At 34.6% G+C, this 23,431-nt stretch overlaps 1 protein-coding gene across 4 annotated transcripts in view; it reads right to left on the minus strand.

The window, feature by feature from the left end:
- Nr6a1 (nuclear receptor subfamily 6 group A member 1) overlaps positions 1–23,431 on the minus strand; it is a 211,325-nt gene that overhangs the window by 146,997 nt on the left and 40,897 nt on the right. For 2 of the 4 annotated variants that reach the window (XM_046451746.2, XM_046451745.2), the window contains exons 2-3: positions 22,558–22,599; positions 12,762–12,806 (exon numbers count right to left, since the gene is read on the minus strand). In XM_046451746.2, coding sequence (XP_046307702.1) covers positions 12,762–12,806; positions 22,558–22,599 — 87 coding nt within the window. The remainder of the gene's footprint in view (positions 1–12,761; positions 12,807–22,557; positions 22,600–23,431) is intronic. The other 2 variants (XM_046451748.2, XM_046451747.2) reach the window with 1 other exon arrangement.

The following is a 23,431-nucleotide window of genomic DNA, read 5'->3' on the forward strand; positions in this document are numbered from 1 at the left end:
AATTCATCCATTCTAAGTGTATAATTCAATGACTTTTTTTGTTGTTATTAGGGGGTTTTTGTTGTTGTTTGTGCAAAGGGTTGAAGCAAGGAGCATTCTAACACTGAACCATATCCCTAGTAAACTCAAATATGAGTTGTACTAATTCACTGAGTTTTGCACCCATCACCAAAATTTAATTTTAAAGCACTTCCATTACCCTAAACATTCCCTCTGAGCCTCTTTGCATTCAATCCCCATAGACAACTACTGATTTGCTTTCTTTCTCTATAAATTTATCTTTTCTGGACTTTACATGTAAATGTAAAGTATATACTCTTTTGAATTTGGCATAATGAATTTTAGGCTTAGCCACATTGTAGTATGTATCAGTAGTTCATTTCTTCTTACTGCTGAAGAGCATTCCATTATATGGGTATTCCACATTTTGTTTATCATTTAACCAGCTAACGGACATCTGGATTGTTTCTAGGCTTGGGCTATTATGAATAATGCTACTACGAACATTTGCATGCAGTCTTTGTGTGGATATATGTTTTTATCTCTTGGATAGAAGTGAAACAGCCAGAGCATATAGCAAGTTTATGTTTAACTACCAAACTGATTTCCATAGTGATTGTATCATTTGAGATTCCTATAGCAACATACAAGATTTCCATTTGCTACACATACAAACATTTTATGGTTTTTTTGACAGTCATTCCAAAATGTACAGTGGATGTTTTCATGATTTTATGACTAATGGTATTGAACACTTTTAAATGTGAGGAAAGGTCTGTTAAAGTCTTTTGCCCTATGGTTTAAAATTTTTTAAACATATTTATTGTGATGCAATATACTTAAAAGTTACCATTTTAAACTTTTCTTCTTCTTCTTTTTTACTCTGAGACACTGTCTGGTTACATTGCCCCAGGGCAGAGGTGGGGGGTTCCTCAACCCCTAAGCTCAAGTGATTCCCCCGGCCTCTGCCCACCAAGTAGCTAGCACTAGAAACGTGCACCACAATGCCCAGTTTATCATCTTCATCATTTTTAAGTGTAGAACTCAGTAGTGTTGAAGTCACAATGTTGTGCAACAATTATCACTGTCCATTTTCAGAACTTTTTCATAACCCTAAACAAATACTCTGTACCCATTAAACACTACCTATTCTCCACATCCCCTAGCCACCTCTATTTCACTTTGTCTCTATAATTTTGGCTCTTTGTAGACTCATACAATAATTTTCATCCGCTTGTAAAGCTTGAGTTGTCTTACCAAGTTGTTAAGAATCCTTTATATTCAACTCCTTTATCATGTTTGATTTTCAAATATTTTCCCTCAATCTTTAAGCTTATGTTTTCATTTACTTTTTTAAAATACCTTTATTTTCTTATTTTTTTTTTTATGTGGTGCTGAGGATCAAACCCAGGGCCTCACATGTTAGGCGAGCGCTCTACCGCTGAGCCACAATACCAGCCCTGCTTTCATCTTCTTTAAAGATGTCTTTTGAAGTCTAAGTTTTATATTTACATGTTGGCACTTTATCAATTTTTTTCCTTTATGACTGTGTGCCATTAGTGTCATGTGTAAGAAGTCTTTGCCTCATCCAAAATCACAAAACTATTGTTTGGTACAATTTGTAGTTTTAGAACTTATATTGGGGGCAGGGGGTGTAGCTCAGTGGTAAACTGCTCTCCTGGCAGGCATGAGGCCCTGGGTTCAATCCCCAGCACCACAAAAAAAAAAAAAAAAAAAAGTCATATATTAAGGGGTATTATACACTTTGAGTTAATGTTTGTTTCTACTATAAAGGGCCTGAGTTTTATTTTTAGGATTTTTTTTAAGTATATATCCCATTTTCCCCAGAATCACATTTCGTTTTTGTTTTATATTATTTAGTTTTTGCAGTACTAAGGACTGAACCCAGAGGCAGTCTACCACTGAATTACATCCCCATTCCTTTTTGAGACAGGGTCTTGATAAGCTACTGAGGCTGGACTCAAACTTAGGATCCTTCTGCCTTAGTCTCCCAACTAGCTAGGATTACAGAACTGTATAACGGTGCCCAGCTCTCCCAGCACCATCTGTTGAAAAAAAAATTATCATCTCTCTATTGAATTGTCTTGGAAATCTTGTCAAAATTCAACTCACCGTATAAATAAAAGATATACTACCATTACTATTTCAAACTGGGTATTGTGGCACATTCCGGTAATCCTAGTGACTCAGGAGGATGAGGTAGGATGGCAAGTTCAAGGTTACTCTCAGCAACTTAGAGAGACCCTGTCTCAAAAGATGAAAAGGACTGGGGATGGGGACTGGAGTTGTGGCTCAATTGGTAGAGCACTCATTTATTAGCACGTGCAAAGCGCTGGGTTCGATCCTCAGCACCACAAAAAAATAAATAAAATAAAGGCATTGTGCTCAATAACAACTAAAAAAATATTTAAAAGAAAAAAAAAAAAGGACTGGGGATGTAGCTCAGTGGTAAAGTGCCTTTGGGCTCAATCCCTGTAGCCAAAAAAAAAAAGCACTACTGAACTCTCAATTCAATTCCATTGCCTACTCTAACAGCAGTATCACCTATCTTGATTTTTGTGTCTCTTATTTTTCAAACTGCATAGTGTGATTTCTTTGAACTTAACTTTGTTCTTTTTCAAAACTGTACTGTTTTAAGTGCTTTTCAATTCCATAAAAACATTAAAATTAATTTGTCAACTTCTAAAAAAAATTAGCTGGAATTTTTTTATGGAGACTGCACTAAATGAATATATCAATTTGGAGAAATTACCAACTTAACAATACTTAAAACTTTTAATCCATAAACACAGAATTGTCTGCATTTAATTAAATCTTTTAAATTTCTCTTAGTAGTATTTCATAGCTGTATAAATCTTATTCTGATTTTGTTAATTTCTAAGTATTTTATTCTTTGGATACAACCATGAATGGAATTGTTTCATTACATTTATTTTTGGATTGCTGCTAGTATATAAATAAATATATCATTGATATTTGTATTTATCTAGTATCCTGTGACTTGATCAGTCCCAATTTTTGTTTTTGTGGATTCTTTAGGATTATATATAGAATTATTCATCAAATAAAGACAATTTTAATTATTTCTTTACAATTCGGATCCCTTTTTCTCTCTTATTGCACTAGCTAGAACTTCCGGTATGATGTTCAAAGACTTGGTAGGAATTGCCATTTTTTCCCACCTTATTCTCAGTCTTAGGGAGAAAATACTCAGTATTCTGTCATTAAATATGCTAGTTGTACGCTTTTCGTAGATACTCTATCAGATAGAAGGTGCCTTTTATTTCTAGTTGGCTGAGAAGTTTAATCATGAATCACCAGTGTTGGATTTTGCCAAATGTTTGTCTATGTAGATGATTACATTTTTTTAACCTTTATTAATAAAGCAAACCATGACCTGTGGGCCAGTTATCTATTATGGATTTTTTTTCAGGGATGGGGGTGGTGTTTGCTTGTTATGGTACTAGGGACTGAACCCAGGGCCTCACTTATGCTAGGCAAGTGCTCTAACACTGAGTCACATTCCAAGCCCAAACTATCTTATTTTCATAAATACAGTTTTTCTGGAATATGGCCACATCGATTTTTTTTTTTTTTTTTTTTTTTACATATGGTAGTAAACAAACAGGGCTGAGTAGTTCCAACAGAGACTATATAGGCCAAAAGTCTAAAATATTTACCACCTGCCTGCCTTTTGTTTTGTTTTGGGTTTTTTGTTGGTGGTAGTTTGTTTCCTCTTTGCAATGCTAGAGATGGAGCTCAGGGGCTTGTGGATACTAGGCAAGCATTACTCCACTGAGCCAATCCCATATCTTATATTTTAAGGTAACATCTGTTGACAATTGGTATATTACATTAATTTTTATGTGTTAATTGAAGCTTGCACTCCTGAAATGTTTCAAGTAATCAATATATATTTGGTATATAATCCATTATATATTTCTCATGTTGCTGAATTTGGTTTGCTAATATTTTCTTAAACATTTTCTGCCTGAGTTTATAAGGGATATGTTACACTCATTAAATGAGCTGAAAAGTGTTCCCTTTTCTTCTATTTTCTTAATGAGTTTGTGAAAGGTTACTATTATTGCTTCTTTTAAATGTTTGATAGAATTCATCAATGAATCCACCTGGGACTTGGCTTCCATTTCTAGAAAATGTAATTCATTTTTATGACTGTTCCTATTTTCTATTTTCCTCCTCCATCACTTTTGATAATCTTTCTTTCTAGGAATTTGTCCATTTCATATGTTGTCTAATTTGTTAAAATAAAGTTGTTCATGACATCTCCTTGACTGTAGTCCTTTTAAATTTCTATGGGGCAGTAGTGACCTCTTTTACTCCTGATTTTTATATCTGTCCTTTTTACTGTCTTGGTCAGTGTAGGTAGGGGGTTGGGTTGTTAATTTCTTTGATCTTTTTAGAGAAACAACTTCTAGTTTTGTTAACATTCTCTAAACTATTGTTTTTGTGCCATCTATTTCACTGCTTTCTACTACAGGAAATTATGAAAGCAGTATGGGAGGCATCAATCTTCTAAGCAAAGCTTTAGCTACATTTCATATATGTTGACTTTTCATTTAATTAAAAGTGTTTTAAATTTTGCTTTGGAATTTCTGCTTTGATCCTAAGTTGTGAATGTGCTATTTAATTTCTAATATCTGGGAATATCATAGATTTCTGTTAAAAATCTCTAATTCCATTGTGGTCACAGAATATACCCTGTATGGTTTTGCTCTGAAAATAATTAAGACTTATTTTATGACCTACATTTTTTCCCCCTTGCCTTTTATTTTTTTTCCTGAGGGCGGGGGTGGCCGTGCTAGAGATCATACCCAAGTCCTTGAGCATGGTAGGCAAGTTCACTACCACTGAGCTATGTCCTCAGCCTGTCAGAACATTCTTAAAGACTGTCCCATGTAACCTGAACATGTATTCTGCATATAGTACTCAACACAAGTGTCAAATTGTTTGATAGTGCTGATGAAGTATTTTATATTTCTGTTAATTTTCTGTATAATTATTGTATCATTATTAAGAGTGGGACAGTGAAATTTTCAAATATTATTGTTAAATTGGCTATTTCTCCTTTAATTTCTATCAGTTTTTGTTTTGTGTATTTTGGTGGACTCTTGTCATTATGAAAAGTTCGTCTCTAATAATGTTTCTTATCTTAAACTCTAATATTAATAAAGTCACTCCAGCTCTCCTGTGGTTACTTTTTGCACAATCTCACTCTACTCACCTTTTCACTTTCAATCATGTCTTTGAAAATAAGGTATGTCTATTATTGACAGTCTAAATTTGGATTTCTACCCAGGCTAACTGAATAGTGTATCCATTCACTTTTTTTTTTTTTTTTAAGATGTTGCCTCATACATGCTAGGCAAGCACTCTACTACTGAGCCACAATCCCAGCCTTCATCCATTCACATTTAACATAATTATTGATATGTAGGACTTATATATGCCATTTTTCTGGCTTTGTCCCAATATTTTTAAGCCTCTCTTTCTCCTTTACTATTTCCTTTTGTACAAAATATTTTTAGTATTCCATTTTAATCCCTTTGAGATTTCTTTACTACTATGAGAATGTTTGTGCTCTTTTTTGAATAGTTTTGCTGCATACAGAATTCTTGGTTGACAAATTTTTCTTTCCATACCTTGAATATGTTATCCCACTGCCAGCTTCCATTATTTTGGATGAGAAGTCAACACAAATTCTATCACTGTTTCTGATACATAATGAATTTTTCTTGCTACATTCAAGGTCTTCTGTTTGTGCTGTCTTCCAACAATTTGAAGCTTATCTTATTTAGAGTTTGTCAAGTTTCTTGGATCTATAGATTAATGTTTATCATCAAATTCAGGGGCCATTATTTCTTCTTATATGTTTCTACCTCTTTCTCTCATTTATCTCCTATGATTCTCATTACACATATACTTGATGTTATCACACAGATCTCACATAAAATCTGTTCTTTTTCATCAGTCATTTTTCTCTGTTCTTTATATTTGATAATCTGGATTGACAAATCTACTACAAGTTCAACCATTCTTTCCTGTGTCAATTCAAATCTGCTGCTGGTTCCTCCTTAGTTTCTCATTTATGTTTCAACTTCAGAACTTCCATTTTATTCTTTCTTAATAATTTCTCTATTGAATCATCAATAAAACGTCCTTTTTTCTTTTTTTCTTGGTACTTGTAATTGAACCCAGGGGGCACTTTACCACTGAGCTATGTCCCCAGCCCTTTTTACTTTTATTTTGTTTTGTTTTGTTTTAAGAGAGGGTCTCACTAAGTTTCCCAGGCTGGCCTCAAGCTTGTAATCCTCCTGTCTCAGCCTCCAGGGTAGCTAGGATTAAAGGTGTGTGCCACACTCAGCTAACAAAACACTCTGGTGTTTCTACTAAACCTGGCTGCCACAAAATGGGTAGCAAGTTGCAAAGATCCTTTTGTGAATACACACATAAAATCAATGAGAAATATTACAGTTCTCAGAACTCCACTATCACTATAGAGGGAATTAGTGGTAGTTTTCAATTGCTAGGAAAGAATAAGAGAAAATAGATTTATATATACCACATATTTACTAAGATTTTATAATCTTCACTTATATTCATTCAGCAGCAGCATTTTCAATTTACTTTGATACATGTTGTGTATGATGAAAGGGATTGCATCAACACTTTCCTTATTTTATAATTTTCCAGTAACTAGATGGTGACAGGTATATGTCATGTTTCAAATATGAACTTCATATATGAACTTCAGTTGCCAAATTACATACATCATTGTTACTACAAATGTATTTGTAGATAATAGTTTATTACCAATGAGTTATTTTCAGTTACAAATCAGAACCATGCCAGTTAAGTAGGTAATAAGATCATTAATATGCCAAAGTCAGCATCACTGTCATACTAAAAAAACAGCAGGCCTCAATGTCATACTAAACAAGCTGGCCTACCTTGCCAGCTCACACTGCTTTCAGTCTAGTTGTCTTTCCTCTTCTTAATTACCTCAGATTAGCATTATAAACTCATGTTACCCCTTTCTTTTACTTGTCACAGCCCCATAAATCCTACCCATAGCTTCCTGGAACCTCACATCTTCTTCCTCCACCATTATCTTAATTCTTTACCCAGGAAAATCTTTGTTCTCACACTTCCATTTTTATAAGAAAATTCCACATCTGAGACTAGACATTCATAAATGGACTCCAAAAGAATGGAGGCTAAGATCCAGAGAACATGATGGGGCCATTAATGCCTCCTCCTGCAGTCTCCTGTAATCCTCCTGCCTCAGCCTCCAGGGTAGATAGGATTAAAGATGTGTGCCACACTCAGTAAATGACTCTTGGAAAAAACATGTCCTTCTCTGTTCTATCACCTTACCCTTCCATCTTGCTTCTTCCTTACTCAAATATTCAGAGAAAAGTGACTAGATATCTACTGAGTAAGCCAAGATTTTGACATTTGAGAGGCAAAGGAAAAAAGATGCCAAAATGGATTCCCATGTATTTTTACATGCTCTTAGAATGAAATAAAGGTATAACTTCATTCTCTCAAATTTTGAAGGCTAGAAGTACTACTTTATAGAAAATTTTGTTTTTTGTTCTGCTTAATTTTGAGTTTTCCAAATATTGTCTTCTGCTCTTTTTCAGTCTAAGTCCTCACTCTTTGCTCTTCAGTTAGGCCCTGTTGCCACCTAGTGGATTCTAAGTGGGAATACACACCAATGCACCAACTTCTCATCTTTTTGCTTACAGAACAAACGACAGGATGGGACTTCAAATTTAAAGTAGAAGGAAAGCTTACACCTATCTAGAAATACACTTGGGTGATTTAAGATTATACAAAAAAAACTAATGCAGATTTAGACAAGAGGAAATGTACCTAAAATAACAAGTCAAAGAAAAATCTTGGAGACAGTGTGGCGGTGAGGTTAAGACATAGGCATTGGCTTTTAGGAACATGATCATAAAAATCCATAATAAAACACTATTAAATTGAATTCAGCAAGATATGAAAATTATAATATAGCACGACTAGATGATTATAAATAAAGCTGGTTCAACTTTCAAAATTCAATTAGTATAATTCACATTAACAATCTAAATATCAAGATGCAGGAATATCAAAAGTTGAAAAGTTTTATAAATATTCATGATAAAAGCTCTCAAGCTGATAAAGAGCATCTACAACTGGATACAGGTGTAGCTCAATATCAGAGCACTTGCCTGGCATGTATGAGGCCCCTGATTCAATCCCCAGTATGGGGGGGTGTGGGGAAGAGCATTTAAAAAAAAAAAAAAAAACTTATTTACAAAGCTACAGTAATTGATACATGTAATACTGACATAAAGTCAATGGAACAGAGAGCCAGGGAAGAAACACTCATATATATGGACAAATGACTGGGCAAGGGGTTGAGGGCTGGGGGTTGCTGGGAGTTTTAACCCACAGCCTTGCACATGCTGAGCCAGGCCAAATGAATTTTGACAATGTTTCCTTATTCAATGAGGAAAGAACAATCTTCCTAACATATAAATCTAGGAAAACTATATTCCATGTAAAAGAATGAAGTTGAACCTTACCTTATACCACAAGCTAAAATTAGTTCCACATCAAAGACTTAAAATTCAAAAGCCCAAACTATAAAACTTAAAAAAAAAAAAAAAGTTCCATGGCATTGGATTTGGCAATGGTTTCTTGGCTATGATACAAAAAGCACAGGTAGCAAAAGAAAAAAAATAATTGTACATCAAACAAAAACACTCCAGGGCTAGGCTCAGTAGTAGAATATGTTGCTTAACATTCAGGAGGCCCTGAGTTTGATCTCCAACACCAAAAACAAACAAAACAAGAAAAAATTTAAACTCCTGTGGATCAAATATAACCAACAAGGCAAAACGACAACCTGTAGGATGGGAAAAAAATATTTGTAAATCATATATCTGATAGATAAGGGGTTAATAACCAGAAATACTGAAAGAACACCCCCTAGGGAATCTAATTTTAAAAACAGACAAAAAAATAGACTGACATTTCTCCAAACAAGATATACAAATGGCCAATAAGCACATGAAAAGATCAACATCATTAATCATTAAAATGTACATCAAGGGGCTGGGGATGTGGCTCAAGTGGTATCGCGCTGCCCTGGCATGCGCGGGGTACTGGGTTCGATCCTCAGCACCACATAAAAATAAATAAAGATACTGTGTCCACCTAAAACAAAAAAATAAATATTTTTTTTAAAATGTACATCAAAAACACAGAAAGTATTGATAAGGATGTGGAGAAACTAATATACTTGGGCACTACTGGTAGGAATATAAAAATCGTAAAGCTAGCAGGTAAACAGTATAGCACTTCTCAAAAATTGAAAATAGAATTACTACATGGTCCAGCAAGTCTACTTCTGGGTCTAGACCCAAAAGAATTTACAGTAAGGACTCAAAGAGTTACATCCATGTAAACCCATGTTCAGAGCAGGATTATTCATAGCAGCCAAAAGTTGGAAGAAACACAAAGTGTCCATCAATGATGGGTGAATGAATAAACAAAATGGGGTATATATAGATGATATTATTCAGCCTTAAAAATTAAATTCTAACAATACTGATATACAATATTGATAAACCTTGAAGACATTATGCTAACTGAAGTAAGCACAAAGGACAAATACTACATGACTGTATTTATATGGGATACCCAGAATAGTCAAATTCATAGAGGCAGAAAACAAAAACTTGCTACAAAGCTACAGTAATCAAAACAGTGGTTCTGACATAATGACAGACATATAAGACAATGAGTTAGGGAGCCTAGGCAAAAGCCCTCACATATATGGACATTTATTTTTATTTGTACATTTGACAAACCTGAGGGGAATGGGTATTTACAATTCTTTTTAGTTGTAGATGAACACAATACCTTTATTTTATTTATTTTTATGTGGTACCGAGGATCGAACCCAGTATCTCACATGTGCTAGGAAATGCCCTACCACTGAGCTAAACCCCCAGCCCAGGTATTTACTATTAATGGGTACCAAGTTACAGTTTTGCAAAATGAGAAGAATTCTGTGTATGGACATTGGTGATGACTGCACAATTTATATGAATGTATTCAATGCCACAGAACTGCATACTTGAAAATAGTTAACATGGTATAAATGTTATGTGTATTTTACCACAGTTTTAAAAATAAAAGAAAACCCTATAGAGTTAACATCATACTTAATAGTGAAACTGAATTCTTTCCCCTCAAGATTAAGAACAAGGCAAGAATGTCATTCTCATCACTTCTATCAACCACTGTATTGGAAATTTTAGCCAATGCAATAAATTAGGAAAAATAAAAGTCATAAACATCAAAAAGGAAGACATAAAACTGTCTTTATTCACAGAAGTACACATCGCAAGATATACAAGTCCCAATGAGTTTATTTCTTAAAAGTTAGAAGAGCTAGTAAACAAATTTAACAATGTCATAGGATATAAACTCAACACACAAAAACCAATAACATTTCTATACACTAGAAAAAAACAGTTGGAAAATAAATTTTAAAAACAATATGATTTATTGTAGTATTAAAAAACAAAATAGGGATAAGTTTAAAGGAAGATATACAAGATCTCAACACTAAACTTTTTAAAACATTAGTGAGAAAAAATAAAGACGACCTAAATAAGTGGAAAAATAGAGGAAAAACTCACTGCTATTAAGATGAAAATTCTTACCCAAATGGATAGAGTCAATGTTATTCAATCAAAAACTTAGCAAGCTGTTTTGTGTTTAAAAAAAAATGATAAGCTGATTCTAAACTTATATGGAAACAAAAGAAAAAGAACAAAAAGAAGAAAAGCTAGATCAAGATGCTTTGAAAACGAGAATGGAGTTAGAAGACTAACACTATCTGATTTCAAGATTATAAAGAAGCTACAGTAAGCAACTCAAAATGGTATTTGTAAGAAGATAAAAAGATTAATGAAAGAGATATGACGTCTATTTAAGTAGACTCAAATTATTTTCAACAAAAGCATCAAAATATTAAGACAGTCTTTATTTTTATTCACATAAAAAAGATTTTGATTTTTTTTTATATTTATTTTTTAGTTGTAGGTGGACACAATATTTTTATTTCATTTTTATGTGGTGCTGAGGATTGAACACAGTGCCTCAACAAGTGCTAGGCAAGCGCTCTACCACTGAGCCACAACCCCAGCCCCAAGATTTTGATTTCTATTTAATAAGACACAAAAAAGGGGCTGGGATGTGGCTCAAGCAGTATCGCGCTTGCCTGGCATGCGTGCGGCCCGGGTTCGATCCTCAGCACCACATACAAAGATGTTGTGTCCGCCGATATCTAAAAAATAAATATTAAAAAAAAAAAAATTCTTAAAAAAAAAAAAAGACACAAAAAAAATTAAGATAGATTAGTGTAAACAATAAAACCATAAAATTTCTGGAAGAAACATAGAATATCTTTGCAACCTCAGGTTAGGCCAAGATTTCTTAGGAAAGACACAGAAAACATTAATCATAAGCTGGATTTCATAAAACCCTAACTGTTCAGCTCACTATAAAACATGTTAAAAGGAAAGCCACAGATTAATAGAAAATATTCAAAATACACATCTTTGATGATGGACTTGTATCCAGAATAAAAACACCTAGAACTCAATAAATGAATTTTTAAAAACACAATTTTTTAATGGTCAAAAACTTGAAAAGACATCAAAAAGATAATACATTAAAAAGTGACCAACACAATTAATCACTGAGGAAATGAAAATTAAAACCACATCAATCCATTTATAAAAATGCTCACTAAAATTACTAAAATTAAAAAGACTAACAACACCAGATGCTTGCAAATATCTGCAACTGGAACTCATATACTATTGGAACTGTAAAATATGTAAACATTTTGGAAAACTGTTTGACAATTTCACAAAAAGGTTTACATACAACTAGGTGCACTCCAGAGGATAAAACAGAAGAATCACCAAGTTTGAAGTCAGCCTCATTAATTTAGCGAGGCACTAAGCAATTTACCAAGACTCTGTCTTAAAATAAAAAGGGCTGAGGGTGTGGCTTAGTGTCAAAGCACTCACCCAAAACAAGAAAAAAAAAAAAAAAAAAAAAAAAAACCTACCATGTAACCAAACAATCCCTAAAGTATGTCTAAGAGAAATAAAAATATACATCCATAAAAATCTTGTACAAAAATTTTATAACCAATTTATTTGTAGTAGGTGAAAACTAGAAACAGCCCAGATATAAACAGATGAACAGATAAATTGTGACACAGTCAATGGAATACCACACAACAGTTTAAAAAAAAAAAAAAAAACTATTAATACCCCTGCATCACGGATTAAGTCTCAAAAATAAAAGCACAAAAGAGCAAGTGTTGTTTGATTCTATGCATGTAACATTTTAGAACAGGCAAAACCAATCTAACATGACAAAAATCAGAAGTTTTTACTTTTTGGGATAGAGAGTTGGAAAAAACATAATGGAATTTTCTGAAGGGGTGTAAATGTTCTTACCTCGATCGAATGTCGATTACAAGGTACACACATTTGTGAAAAATGATTTAATTTTATACTTTAGATCTGTGTTTCATTGTTTGTAAATCTATACCTCAACTTTAAAAAAAAAAAAAAAAAAGATAAAAAGGACCCAGGCTTTGGGATCACACAGAGTTCAGCTCTGCCACTTACCAGCTGTGTGACCTTGGCCAAGTGTTAAACTGTCAGTTTCCTCATCTGTAAAATGGAGAAAACAAGAGAATAACCTCACAGAGCTGCCAGGAAGGGTAAATGAGATGTTTTAATAATGTAAGCATACAGTAAATGATCATTAAATGTTAAAAAAAGCTACAAATTTCTGTTCTCTATTTAAGTGAAGAAAAAAGATGCAGGGATGACTATAGCAGCTAAATGCTGGGTAATTCATATATATTATCTTATTTGTTTTTTAAAACAACCCCTAACAGAGATTATTACTGTTTTAGGGATGAAAAAATAGAGGTTGCTATGGTTACTCAGCAAAGAAGCAGTTATACCAGGATGCAAACTTTCACTCATGTTTTCCCACTGTCCCACACACCAGGTGTTCCAGTGGGGTCACAATCCAGTAGAGCAATTAATTCAGCAATTAACCCTGTAACTGTCAGGACAGCCAAATTCAAGAAGTTACTGAGAAGCCCCCTTCATTCTTGACAGTACTATCTCAATCCTCCTGGCTTAGCAAATCTGATGGCTTGATTGGTAAGTGGAAGAGGTAGAGCTACAAAAAGAAGCCTAAAATGCTACTCTAGGCTTACACTCTGTTCTTGGATTTCAAGATACTTTCTGCTACTTGAGGGCACTGATATCCATTCCTAAGAGCAACTTCATAACAGAACTCTGTGCTGGGTGTGGTGGCACATGCCTGTAATCCTTGACTCTGGAGACTGAGGCAATGGAGACTGAGACAGGAGGATTGAGAGTTCAAAGCCAGCCTCAGCAATTTAGCAAGGCCCTAAGCAACTTAGTGAGACCCTGGCTCAAAATAAAAAATAGAAAAGGCTGAGGATGTGGCTCAATAGTAAAGCACTCCTGGGTTCAATCCTCAGTACAAGAAAAAAAAGATAACCCTGAATATAAAACCTGCACTCTAAGTAAGAAGCTAGAGCCTGAGTGGCTCAATTTGGCAGAGAGAAGTACCTTGAAAACTTGGCACATGAAATGAGAATTAATGGTTTTTTAAAAATATGTATTTTTTCTTAATAATTCTTTTTTAAAAATGAAATCACAAAGATAGTGAGTTTCCCTGTAATCCCATTTTTCTATCCTCTTCCAGACTAAAACTTGTCCTCCACACTATTTAATTACTCCCCTATTTAATTTTTGAGTTGTTTTCAAATATTTTTACTACTATAAATGCTGAAAGAAATATCTGTTGAATATAACTACCATTTCTTTAGGATTAATTTCTAGAATAAACTCCTAAATTTGTAATTTTAAATTTTTTATTTTTAAATTTTAAATTGTTGGGGCTGGGGATGTGGCTCAAGCAGTAGCGCGCTTGCCTGGCATGCGTGCGGCCGGGTTCGATCCTCAGCACCACATACAAAGATGCTGTGTCCGCCGAAAACTAAAAAATAAATATTAAAAAATTCTCTAAAAAAAAAAAAAAAATTTTAAACTGTTAACTGCAAAAGTAACATACACAATATCAGTTTGATAGATATTATTAGATTACACTTATAAGAGTTTCCATTTTCCTAAACTCTCATCAGCCCTAAAATTTTTCATTCTTTAACATAGGTGTTGTTATAAACTTAAATGTCTGTGGACAACTAGCAGGAAACTTCAGGATGCCACATGGGTCTGTGACAAACCTGAGAGTGCATGCTTATCTAAAGAGGACAGACATTACACCACTCTGTTTCAGCAATGGATTCCACATAGAAATCCAAGCTCAATATTAGATCTTCAATATATCAAGAAAACCAGAAATCTAAATTTTTATAAAATCCCTGCAAGTTTTGACAACTAACATGCTTTCATTTAAATATCCTGGGCTGGGGATGTGTGATAGTTTAATAGGGGAGTAATTAAATAGCATGGAGGACAAGTTTTAGTCTGGAAGAGGATATGCTAACTATTATGCTCAGTGGTAGTGCGCTTGCCTTGCACGTGTAAGGCATTGGGTTCAATCTTCAGCACCACATAAATAAATAAAATAAAGGTATTGCTTCCAACAACTAAAATAAAAATCTAAAAATAAATAAAAACTAAAAATAAACATCCTGCAAGTGAGACAAAAATCTATCTATAGGGCAGACCATACTCAGCATGTTGAATTTTGTGCTGACAGAAGAAAAGGTTATAACACCATATTCTCATTTTGAATCTTAATATTCTATAGTTTATCTTTTCCTATGTTTACCAAAAAGTATGTTCAATTTTGGTTCACAGTGACTATTAACAATCTTCCAAGAAAGAAGCTTTTCTTTCATATTCATTTACAAAACTACTTCAGGTACAGAAGCTACAGTGTACCCAGAAAAATCATGTAAAGACTAACCTGTGAGGGCTAAGGTATAACTCAGTGGTAGAGCACTTGCCTGGTATGAATGAGGCCATGAATTTGATCCCCCAGAAACTTAAAGGGGGAAAAAAATTCATAAGGACTACGCTGCTGTACTCTCAGCTTACTTAGAGCACCATAAGATTTTTTTAAGAAAATGCTGATTTATAAAACTATGCATAATTTGGGAAAGGGTAGCTTTGATCTAGGGTATCCTTCCACTACTGATATATTTGCCCAACACAAGAAATTTTCAATCTAAGCAACCAATTTCAGCTTTTTTGTTTATGAAATAAAGGTTTATAAGACTCTCTGATCTCTCTCTCTTTTCTGCTCCCACAGAAAAAACAACTGCTACAACCTATCTAGCATCAGAGTTTCTTTTCATTCCTTCTTAGTCATCCATTACAAATCTCCAGTCTTAGATGTTCAAGCATTCCCTGCACCCACCAGAGATAGTGGCAGACATCCATGACTATCCAAGGACCCAACAACCGCCTCTGAATACAACTATCTTTCCATCAATTGTAAACAAGTGCTGAACTCTTGGCTCCATACAGAGTCTCTACCAAGTCAGTATAAACTCTGAAATAGGGGCAGAGGTTAAGGGGATGAGAGTTCAGCTCAAGCTCTGGGTCTCATACTGCCCCCACCCTGTTCAAAAGAATCCTTATCAGACGGGAACTCCCCAGCAAAGGACACATTCGGGAGACTTGATCTAGCAACAATGCACCAGATTCAGGTGAAGTTTTAGAACCAGGCTACTGAACTGTTATGAATGCTATGGAGAAAGGGAGACAGAAAGAGGAGAAATAAGGCATATTTGTGAATTTATCTTCAGGAAAGAATCTGTCTGATAACTGATGAAATAATACTGTACCTGAGCCACAAAAGATATTTCTTTGGGATCTACTGCATAGTGAATTATTCCACTTCATATCCAAAATCATCCTAATATATGCAAAAGATGCCTAAATGATACTTTTTGGGGGGCAGGGGCACTAGGGATTAAACCAAGGGGTGCTTAACCAATGAGCTACAGACCCAGACTTTTTCATTTTTGGAGACAGAGCCTAAGTTGCTGAGGCTGGCTTAGAACTTGAGATCCTCTTGCCTCAGTCTCCCAAGTCACTGAGATTACAGGCTTATGCCACCATGTCTGACTCAAATATTACTTTGAAAATAAAATAACCTGAATTATTCTTCTGTACATAAAAGCCCCACTATATGGGGCTGGGGTTGTGGCTTAGCTGTAGAGTACTCGCCCAGAACATGCAAGGCACTGGGTTCGAACCTCAGCACCACATAAAAATAAATAAAATACTAGTTTTTAAAAAATAAAAAAGCCCCACTATATATATTAGAAATCATTATACTGCCTTAAAGTCTTCCACCATTGGCATCTGAGATTTGTCACAATCAACAAGAGAACTACAGACATTTAAAAACCTGTTTAGGCCTCACAACTCTCATCTGGTAATATAGTGTCTTTTTTCTTTTTAAATATTTTTAGTTGTAGATGGACACAATACCTTTTATTTATTTATATGTGGTACTGAGACTCAAACCCAGTGCCTCACACTTGCTAGTTAAGTGCTCCACCACTGAGTCACAACCTCAGCCCAGGATAGTGTCTTTTTAAACAGGTTTTATGAGCGCTTAATGAAGAAACTCATGTTAAGTATTATATGTGTAATACTTTTACTACTCTGTAACAAAAGCCATATCAACTTTTGTGTTGTCCTTCCTGACTTAACCAGTCCCTTGAGGGTACGAACAGCAGTTTGGCATACAAATTAGGGAGGGAAAAAATAACAGTAACTGTGTTAAATGGACAGGTACTAAAAAACTGAACCTGAAATTAGATAGCTTCTTAGGTATTAACCCTTCTCACAACTACTGAACATATCCTAAGTACCTGGCACATAAATTCTACCCAATAAATGGTAATTCCCTTTCCCTCTTTGATATCTAGCATTCAGTCTTAAGTTCATTCTCTACAACAATACTTGAACCTACATGAACTACTTGCTGAAGCCAAAAATTGTAGCAGTTTGATAACTATGAATACACCCAATAGGACATGGGACACAATTCAGGAATTCTAGCTAGTACCTATGGGTACACTATACTTGAATGTATGGATACAAAAGAATCTCCTTGGGATCCCAACATACTTGACAGTTGAATGCAAAGTGAGCAAGTTGGTGGTAACAGGCTATCTTAATATGAGCCTGTTTTGTTGTTGTTGTTGTTTTGTTTTGTTATTTTAATTTTACTCATTTATTCCACTATCACCATCCTTGCTTGGTACAGCAAAAAAGGGCAATGATTAAACTTTCAAGTCTCTTTTTTCTTTGGCAGTGCTGGGGATTGAACCCAGGGCCTCGCACATGCTAGGCAATCACTCTATCACTAAGCTACATCCCCACATGTCTTTCAAAAGGCTTATTTATCTAGGTTCTTTATTAGAATATATTTTGCTTTTTAAAGTCTGGATCAGCAAGAATCCCAAATATATAGTGTTTTTAAAATGGTAACAGTCAGATTTTTAATTGTACAAATCCTTTCCTCAGCATACTTTTATTACACTTTGCTATTAACCAAAGAGAAAATACATAATCTGAGTACTTCTTTTAAATATGCAGTGATCCATGCCTGTGTCAGTGAATTGGGAGGCTAAAGCAGGAGGACTGAAAGTTCAAGACCAGCCTCAGCAACCTAGCAAGACCCTGTCTCAAAATAAAAAAGAGCTGAGGATGTAGCTCAGTGGTAAAGCATCCTAGGTTCAATCCCCAGAATGAATGGATGAATAAATAAATAAGCCAGCCAGCTAGCCAGCCAAGTAGAGAGTTAACTTCTTTAATCTCCTAAAGATAAAATGGGTTTGCAGATGGGCATTTGGAAGGTTATCTGCCACTAGTTGGAAGCCAAACCCTGTAACAACTAACCAGATACTAAAGAAAAACCTTCGCCAAAATGATTAAAAGTGCATGGGCTCTGTTCCTATGACTGAACTATTTACTTGAAACAGTAATTTATACCTGCCGATAACTGGAATACAGACTAGTTTAACTGAATAAAATGCAGTTACAATAGCCCATTACTACAGACTGAGAATTTCAACACTATACTACATAGCTTAGAATAGCATATGCTTAATAGTCTTTACCATTTGCCAAGAATTGTTCCAAACCCTTTACATATATTACTTCATTTAATCTATACTAAAGCTCTAATAAAATAGAAATAAACTTTTACTGTCCCCATTTTATATATTAAAAAAACCAAGACACAGAGAAATTAAATAACATAACCAAGAATGCAGAGTTAATAAATATTAAAGCCACATTGAATCCAAGCAATCTTGAGCCATAGTTCATGATCCTAATTCTGAAGTTTTTGCTTATACAAAAAGCTAAAGTACTCATTTGAAATGCAGGTGAAAAACTCTGAAACAAACTGTTCACTGTGACATTACATATAATATCCGAAAAAGGAGAAACAATTTAAATACCCAAGAATGGAAAATGGTAAGTACATCATGGTAAAGCTATTCAGTTTCAATGAAAAATTATCCTGCCATTAAAAATATTTGTGAAAAAAATGTTTCAAGACTTCAGACAATGGTCTCCTAAGTGGAAAAACAAACAGGGCACAAAACTGCATTTATAGTATGATTCTTAATTATGAAAAAGATGAGCTCAGATACAAACTGGAAGGACATACTGTCAGATGAGAAATACTGGTTACCTCTAGGTGGTGGGATTAAGGATGCTTACATTTTACTTTTAGTGTTTCCAGAAAGAACATATATTATTCTACAAAGGCAATTTCTTTCCTTTAATTAAACTGCACTAAAGTCCTCAACCAGTTGGCAAAAGAACAGATAAAAAGATCCTAGCTAACTTCAAGTGGTTGCTTTCCTGAGGATAGTATCCTGTGAACATCAGACAACATAACACATTTCAAAAAGAATGTTCATCTTTAACTTTGGAAGCTGAACTAAAATAAGAATTTTCAATTTTGTCCCGTGTCTATTCTTTGTGTAATCATTTTAGGATATTGCAACAAGAGAAATGGATTTCATTGCACACAAGCAAAAAAATTAGGGAATAATTTTGCTGATATATATAATAAAACAAAAATTTGACTAGAGACTGGAAAGACAGCTGTTGCTAATCCAACTATTTACCCTTTGACCCTCTATCTGCCCAATAAGTGAACAGTAGCAATTGTTTCCCTGTATTATGTGCTGTTTACAATCCCTGAGGGAGGCATGAAAGGAATTAATAATTTAGCCTAAAAAGCTGACAGTCTTTATTGGGGAGCCCCTTGTCTGTGGAACAGAAATCAGAACAGGAGCTGTTGTGAAGTCACAGGTCGCTTTACTGTTCCTGTTTTATAGCTTAATTGGCCTCCAAACATAAATCAATTATTTCTCCTGTTTTAAGTAACAATGACTTCTATTCTTTAACTTCCCTTGTATCAAGTCAGTCCTTGTTCTCTTGAGTTTTACAACTACACGGTAAACATGATGGCTGAGGAAAAAACTGGGGGAGCAAGCCAGACTGGGGTTATTTGGAAACAGAAGCACAGAAAGGTTATGCTGTTTTGAACTTCTCTTGACCTTTGACTGCCCTTGTCCCTAGCTTATGCTAATGGACACGGTATAGGGACATTTCTTGTAGAAATGAACTTAGCCTGAACCTGTGCCATAACATTGGACTCCAGGAAGCCCAGGAATCGTAGGAAAGCAGCCAGAGTGTGAACAGCTGCCCATATTCCAAACATAGCTTTCCATCTGCTCAACTACAGAAAAGGTTTAAAAAAAAAAATTACACACACACACACACACTTGAATTGGACCAAGTTAGTACTTGTTTCAACACATACAACGTGTTATCCCAAATCTCCATGTATAACCACTGCCAAGCACAACTGGAAATCAGCAGCAAAAATATTTCCTATTACAAAATAGGCAAGTGTGAACAGGCTTCCCTACCAGGAATTTGGAAAGGGGGTAGAAAATGAGGCCTCCAAATTCCAAAGATACAACAACAACACAAAAAAATCCCTATTATTCTCAATCTAATGTGCGAAAGTCATGAGGTATTAACAAATGTTATTCCTTTCCAGTCCAAATCTACAGAATTTGCAGTATCTAAAACCATAATCAATTTAATACAACATACACAGCCCATTTCAGTTTTGAGGCTTCCTGTAACTTCACAAGGTAAGCATGTCATGTTAGGCACAGTGGCGCGTGCCTGTAATCTTAACAGCTCAGGAGGCTGAGGCAAGAGGATCACGAGATCAAAGCCAACCTGAGCAATTTAGCGAGGCCCTAAGCAACTCAATGAGACCCGGTCTCTAAATAAAATATTAAAATAAATATTAAAACGGGCTGGGGATGTGGCTCAGAGGTTAAGCACATCTGGGTTCAATCCCTGGTACCCCCCACCCCCGTAAAAAAAGCATGCCTAATTGTACCCCAAGACAATAAAATTTTATTTTTGCCTATTTATTGTTAATGAGATCTTTATGTATTTCTTCAAAGAGAAAGAATAAAAATACTAATTTCACCAAGATAAAAACTTAAGAATTACTGAGAATACCACCCACATACACGAAGTACTTTTTTAAAGTGATACTTTTGGTGACTTTCATTCTAAATTGATATATAAAATTATATCTTTCTCATGGAATGGAGAGGTCTATAAATCAGCATATTTAGCTGGGAATTGTAAACAGAAATGTTAAATGAACCAAAAAAAAAATGCTTGGGCTCAGAAAGCAGAATAATTCAACAATAATCTTTATGAGATCAAGGGTTTTTCTCAGAAAATAGCAGGAGCTACTTTCAGTTGCTCTTAGGTGCATAAAATGAAAATAAATTTGGGTACTATGTCCTAAATTCAAGGTTTGAAAAGTCTCTTCTCAAATATTTCATAAGACTGTCAAAAGGTGAGGGCAGGAGCTCATCATTTGTACAACCCTTGAGCCTAGAATGGGGCCTGAAGCAAAGAGAACACACAATGTTTAATAAAATGAATTTTCAGTTTATTTAGTATGTTTTATATGATTTTCTGAAATATTACATAGTATCTCAACATCCTTCCTAGCACTCAAAAATTCTAGGAAAGGACAACGACTCAAGAAAATAACTGAATTTACCTTTTCCTCCTCCTATTAAGGCTATTCAAAAGAAGAAGGACAGAAAGAAAGTAATGTATTTACCCACAGTTACTGGTATACTGGGGATATATGACCTATTACAGAACTAATACTGAGCTAGGCACCATGACACATGCCTATATTTTCCAGCTTCTTGGCAGGCTGAGGCAGAAAGAACACAAATTCAAGGCCAGCCTAGGCAACTTTAAGGATTCTGAACTTTATGACTTCCAAAAAGATAAATTTTGTTTCCTGTTGTTTGATACGTACCACAGGACTTATTTTGTTTCAGAATAGTTGAACAAACATGGATATTTATACTACAAAGGTACATGGGAAAATATGAAAAGTCCATATACTCTCAGAGCTGGTATAGCCAGGATGGTATAAGGTCCACTTTATCACTTACCTTAAGAGCAGACTGGTGACAAATGACCCCATTACCTTTAAAAAGTTCTAGCACCAGAAATAACTCTAGACAATCTCATGAAGTCTTACTCTAAATCATCATTTAACCTTTTCTCATATAGCAAAATATCCATACACAGTGGATTTGCTTGTGTTTATTTCTAACAATTATATACCATATCCCAGAACTACCAAAATACTGTGTGGTACATTTTGGTAGCATGAAAAACACAAATGATTATCTTTGATCATCATTTAATTACATCTTGAAATGGTAACTCTTAAACCTTAACCTGAAGAATGTAGATGCAAATGCTTTACAAATTAAACTGGTACAAAGTTATCAATTATAAATTTTTAAATGACAAATAATCTTTCTTTGAAATAAACTGTCAAAACTAGTCAATATTTTAGAAAAGAGTTGAGTTGTGATATATGGTTGAGATGTGCACATAAGAAGCATACATTTTTGTTGTTTTTGCCAGTGACATAGGAGGATGAGGAACAGAACAAGGAGATTAGTGTTAAGTAGAAACTTGAAGCAAACCAACTTTCTATGAAATGAATAGATCCTAGCTATCAAACAATATATGGATAGCCAGGATCTATTCATTTCCTAGAAAGCATTGTGTTGTGTCCAACTACACCTAAAATAAATAACAAATATTTTTTAAATATATATATATATATGGAAAAGAAAAGTCACCATTAGAAAAACAGAATGGCATTCCCATAATTACAAATTGAGAATCAAACTATAGAAGGTTTATCAATGACATATTAAGTTATACACTTAAAAGCATACACACACATCCTTTCCTTACCAACAAACATTGGGTAACAATTGGAACTTACTAGTGCCTGGATCAAGCTCTGACAACTCATCCTGACAGAAACCTGAAGAGAAAGAACAGGAAAAAAAAGATTATGATTCGTGAATTATTGTAAGCTAACTTCAAATATGAACTATTATCCAAGTGGGGGGAAAATTCAGAATGGAGAAAACAGCACTTACTACACAGTTGCAAGGAGGATTAGGGAAACAGCAATATAAAATGCTAAGCACAACTTATCACACAGTAGGAGCTCAATAAGCAGTAGCACAAGTAATTATGAGTAAGTATGCCAATGTCTGTTAGAATAAAAACACATAGGAAAATTACACTTCATTTCAGACCTGTAATGTTCTACTTAAAAAAAAAAAAAAAAAAAAAATTCTCTCCCAAAGAGAGAAATAAGAGCTTCTAACAAATATCAAACAAAATAATTTTATTTAAAATTTTCACAGATGCTGAAATTTTGACCCATATATACACACGGAAGCAATTCTTCTATAGTAAGTGTACTGTTTAAGCTAGAGGTATATCTGAGTGGCAAAGAATGAGGCAGCCTGAACAGCATATGGAAGGCCTGAAAAAGGAGACTGAATGTGAAACTCCAAAGTTCTAAAGCTGCTGAGAACAGCTGAGAAGCCTGGGAAAGCTCATCTCAGAGCCATTTTAAAGTCTCTCTACATACAAATAATGGAAATTTGAAGATCCCTGGAGAGATTCCAGGTATCTTAGTCCACTCAGGCTGCTATAACAAAATACTATAAACTAGATTGGGTTAATGACGTCATGCAGGATCCCTGTCCCAGGTCCTGCCTTTATAATTTGAAAAGCTGGCTCAGTACAAAATGAAAATATGGTGCCTATCATCTATTGATTTATTCAGGAACTGGAGATGT

The sequence above is a fragment of the Marmota monax genome, unplaced genomic scaffold (assembly GCF_021218885.2).
Source record: "Marmota monax isolate L192 unplaced genomic scaffold, Marmota_monax_Labrador192_F-V1.1 WCK01_AAM20220418_F8-fsc00020, whole genome shotgun sequence".
Taxonomy (NCBI): domain Eukaryota; kingdom Metazoa; phylum Chordata; class Mammalia; order Rodentia; family Sciuridae; genus Marmota; species Marmota monax.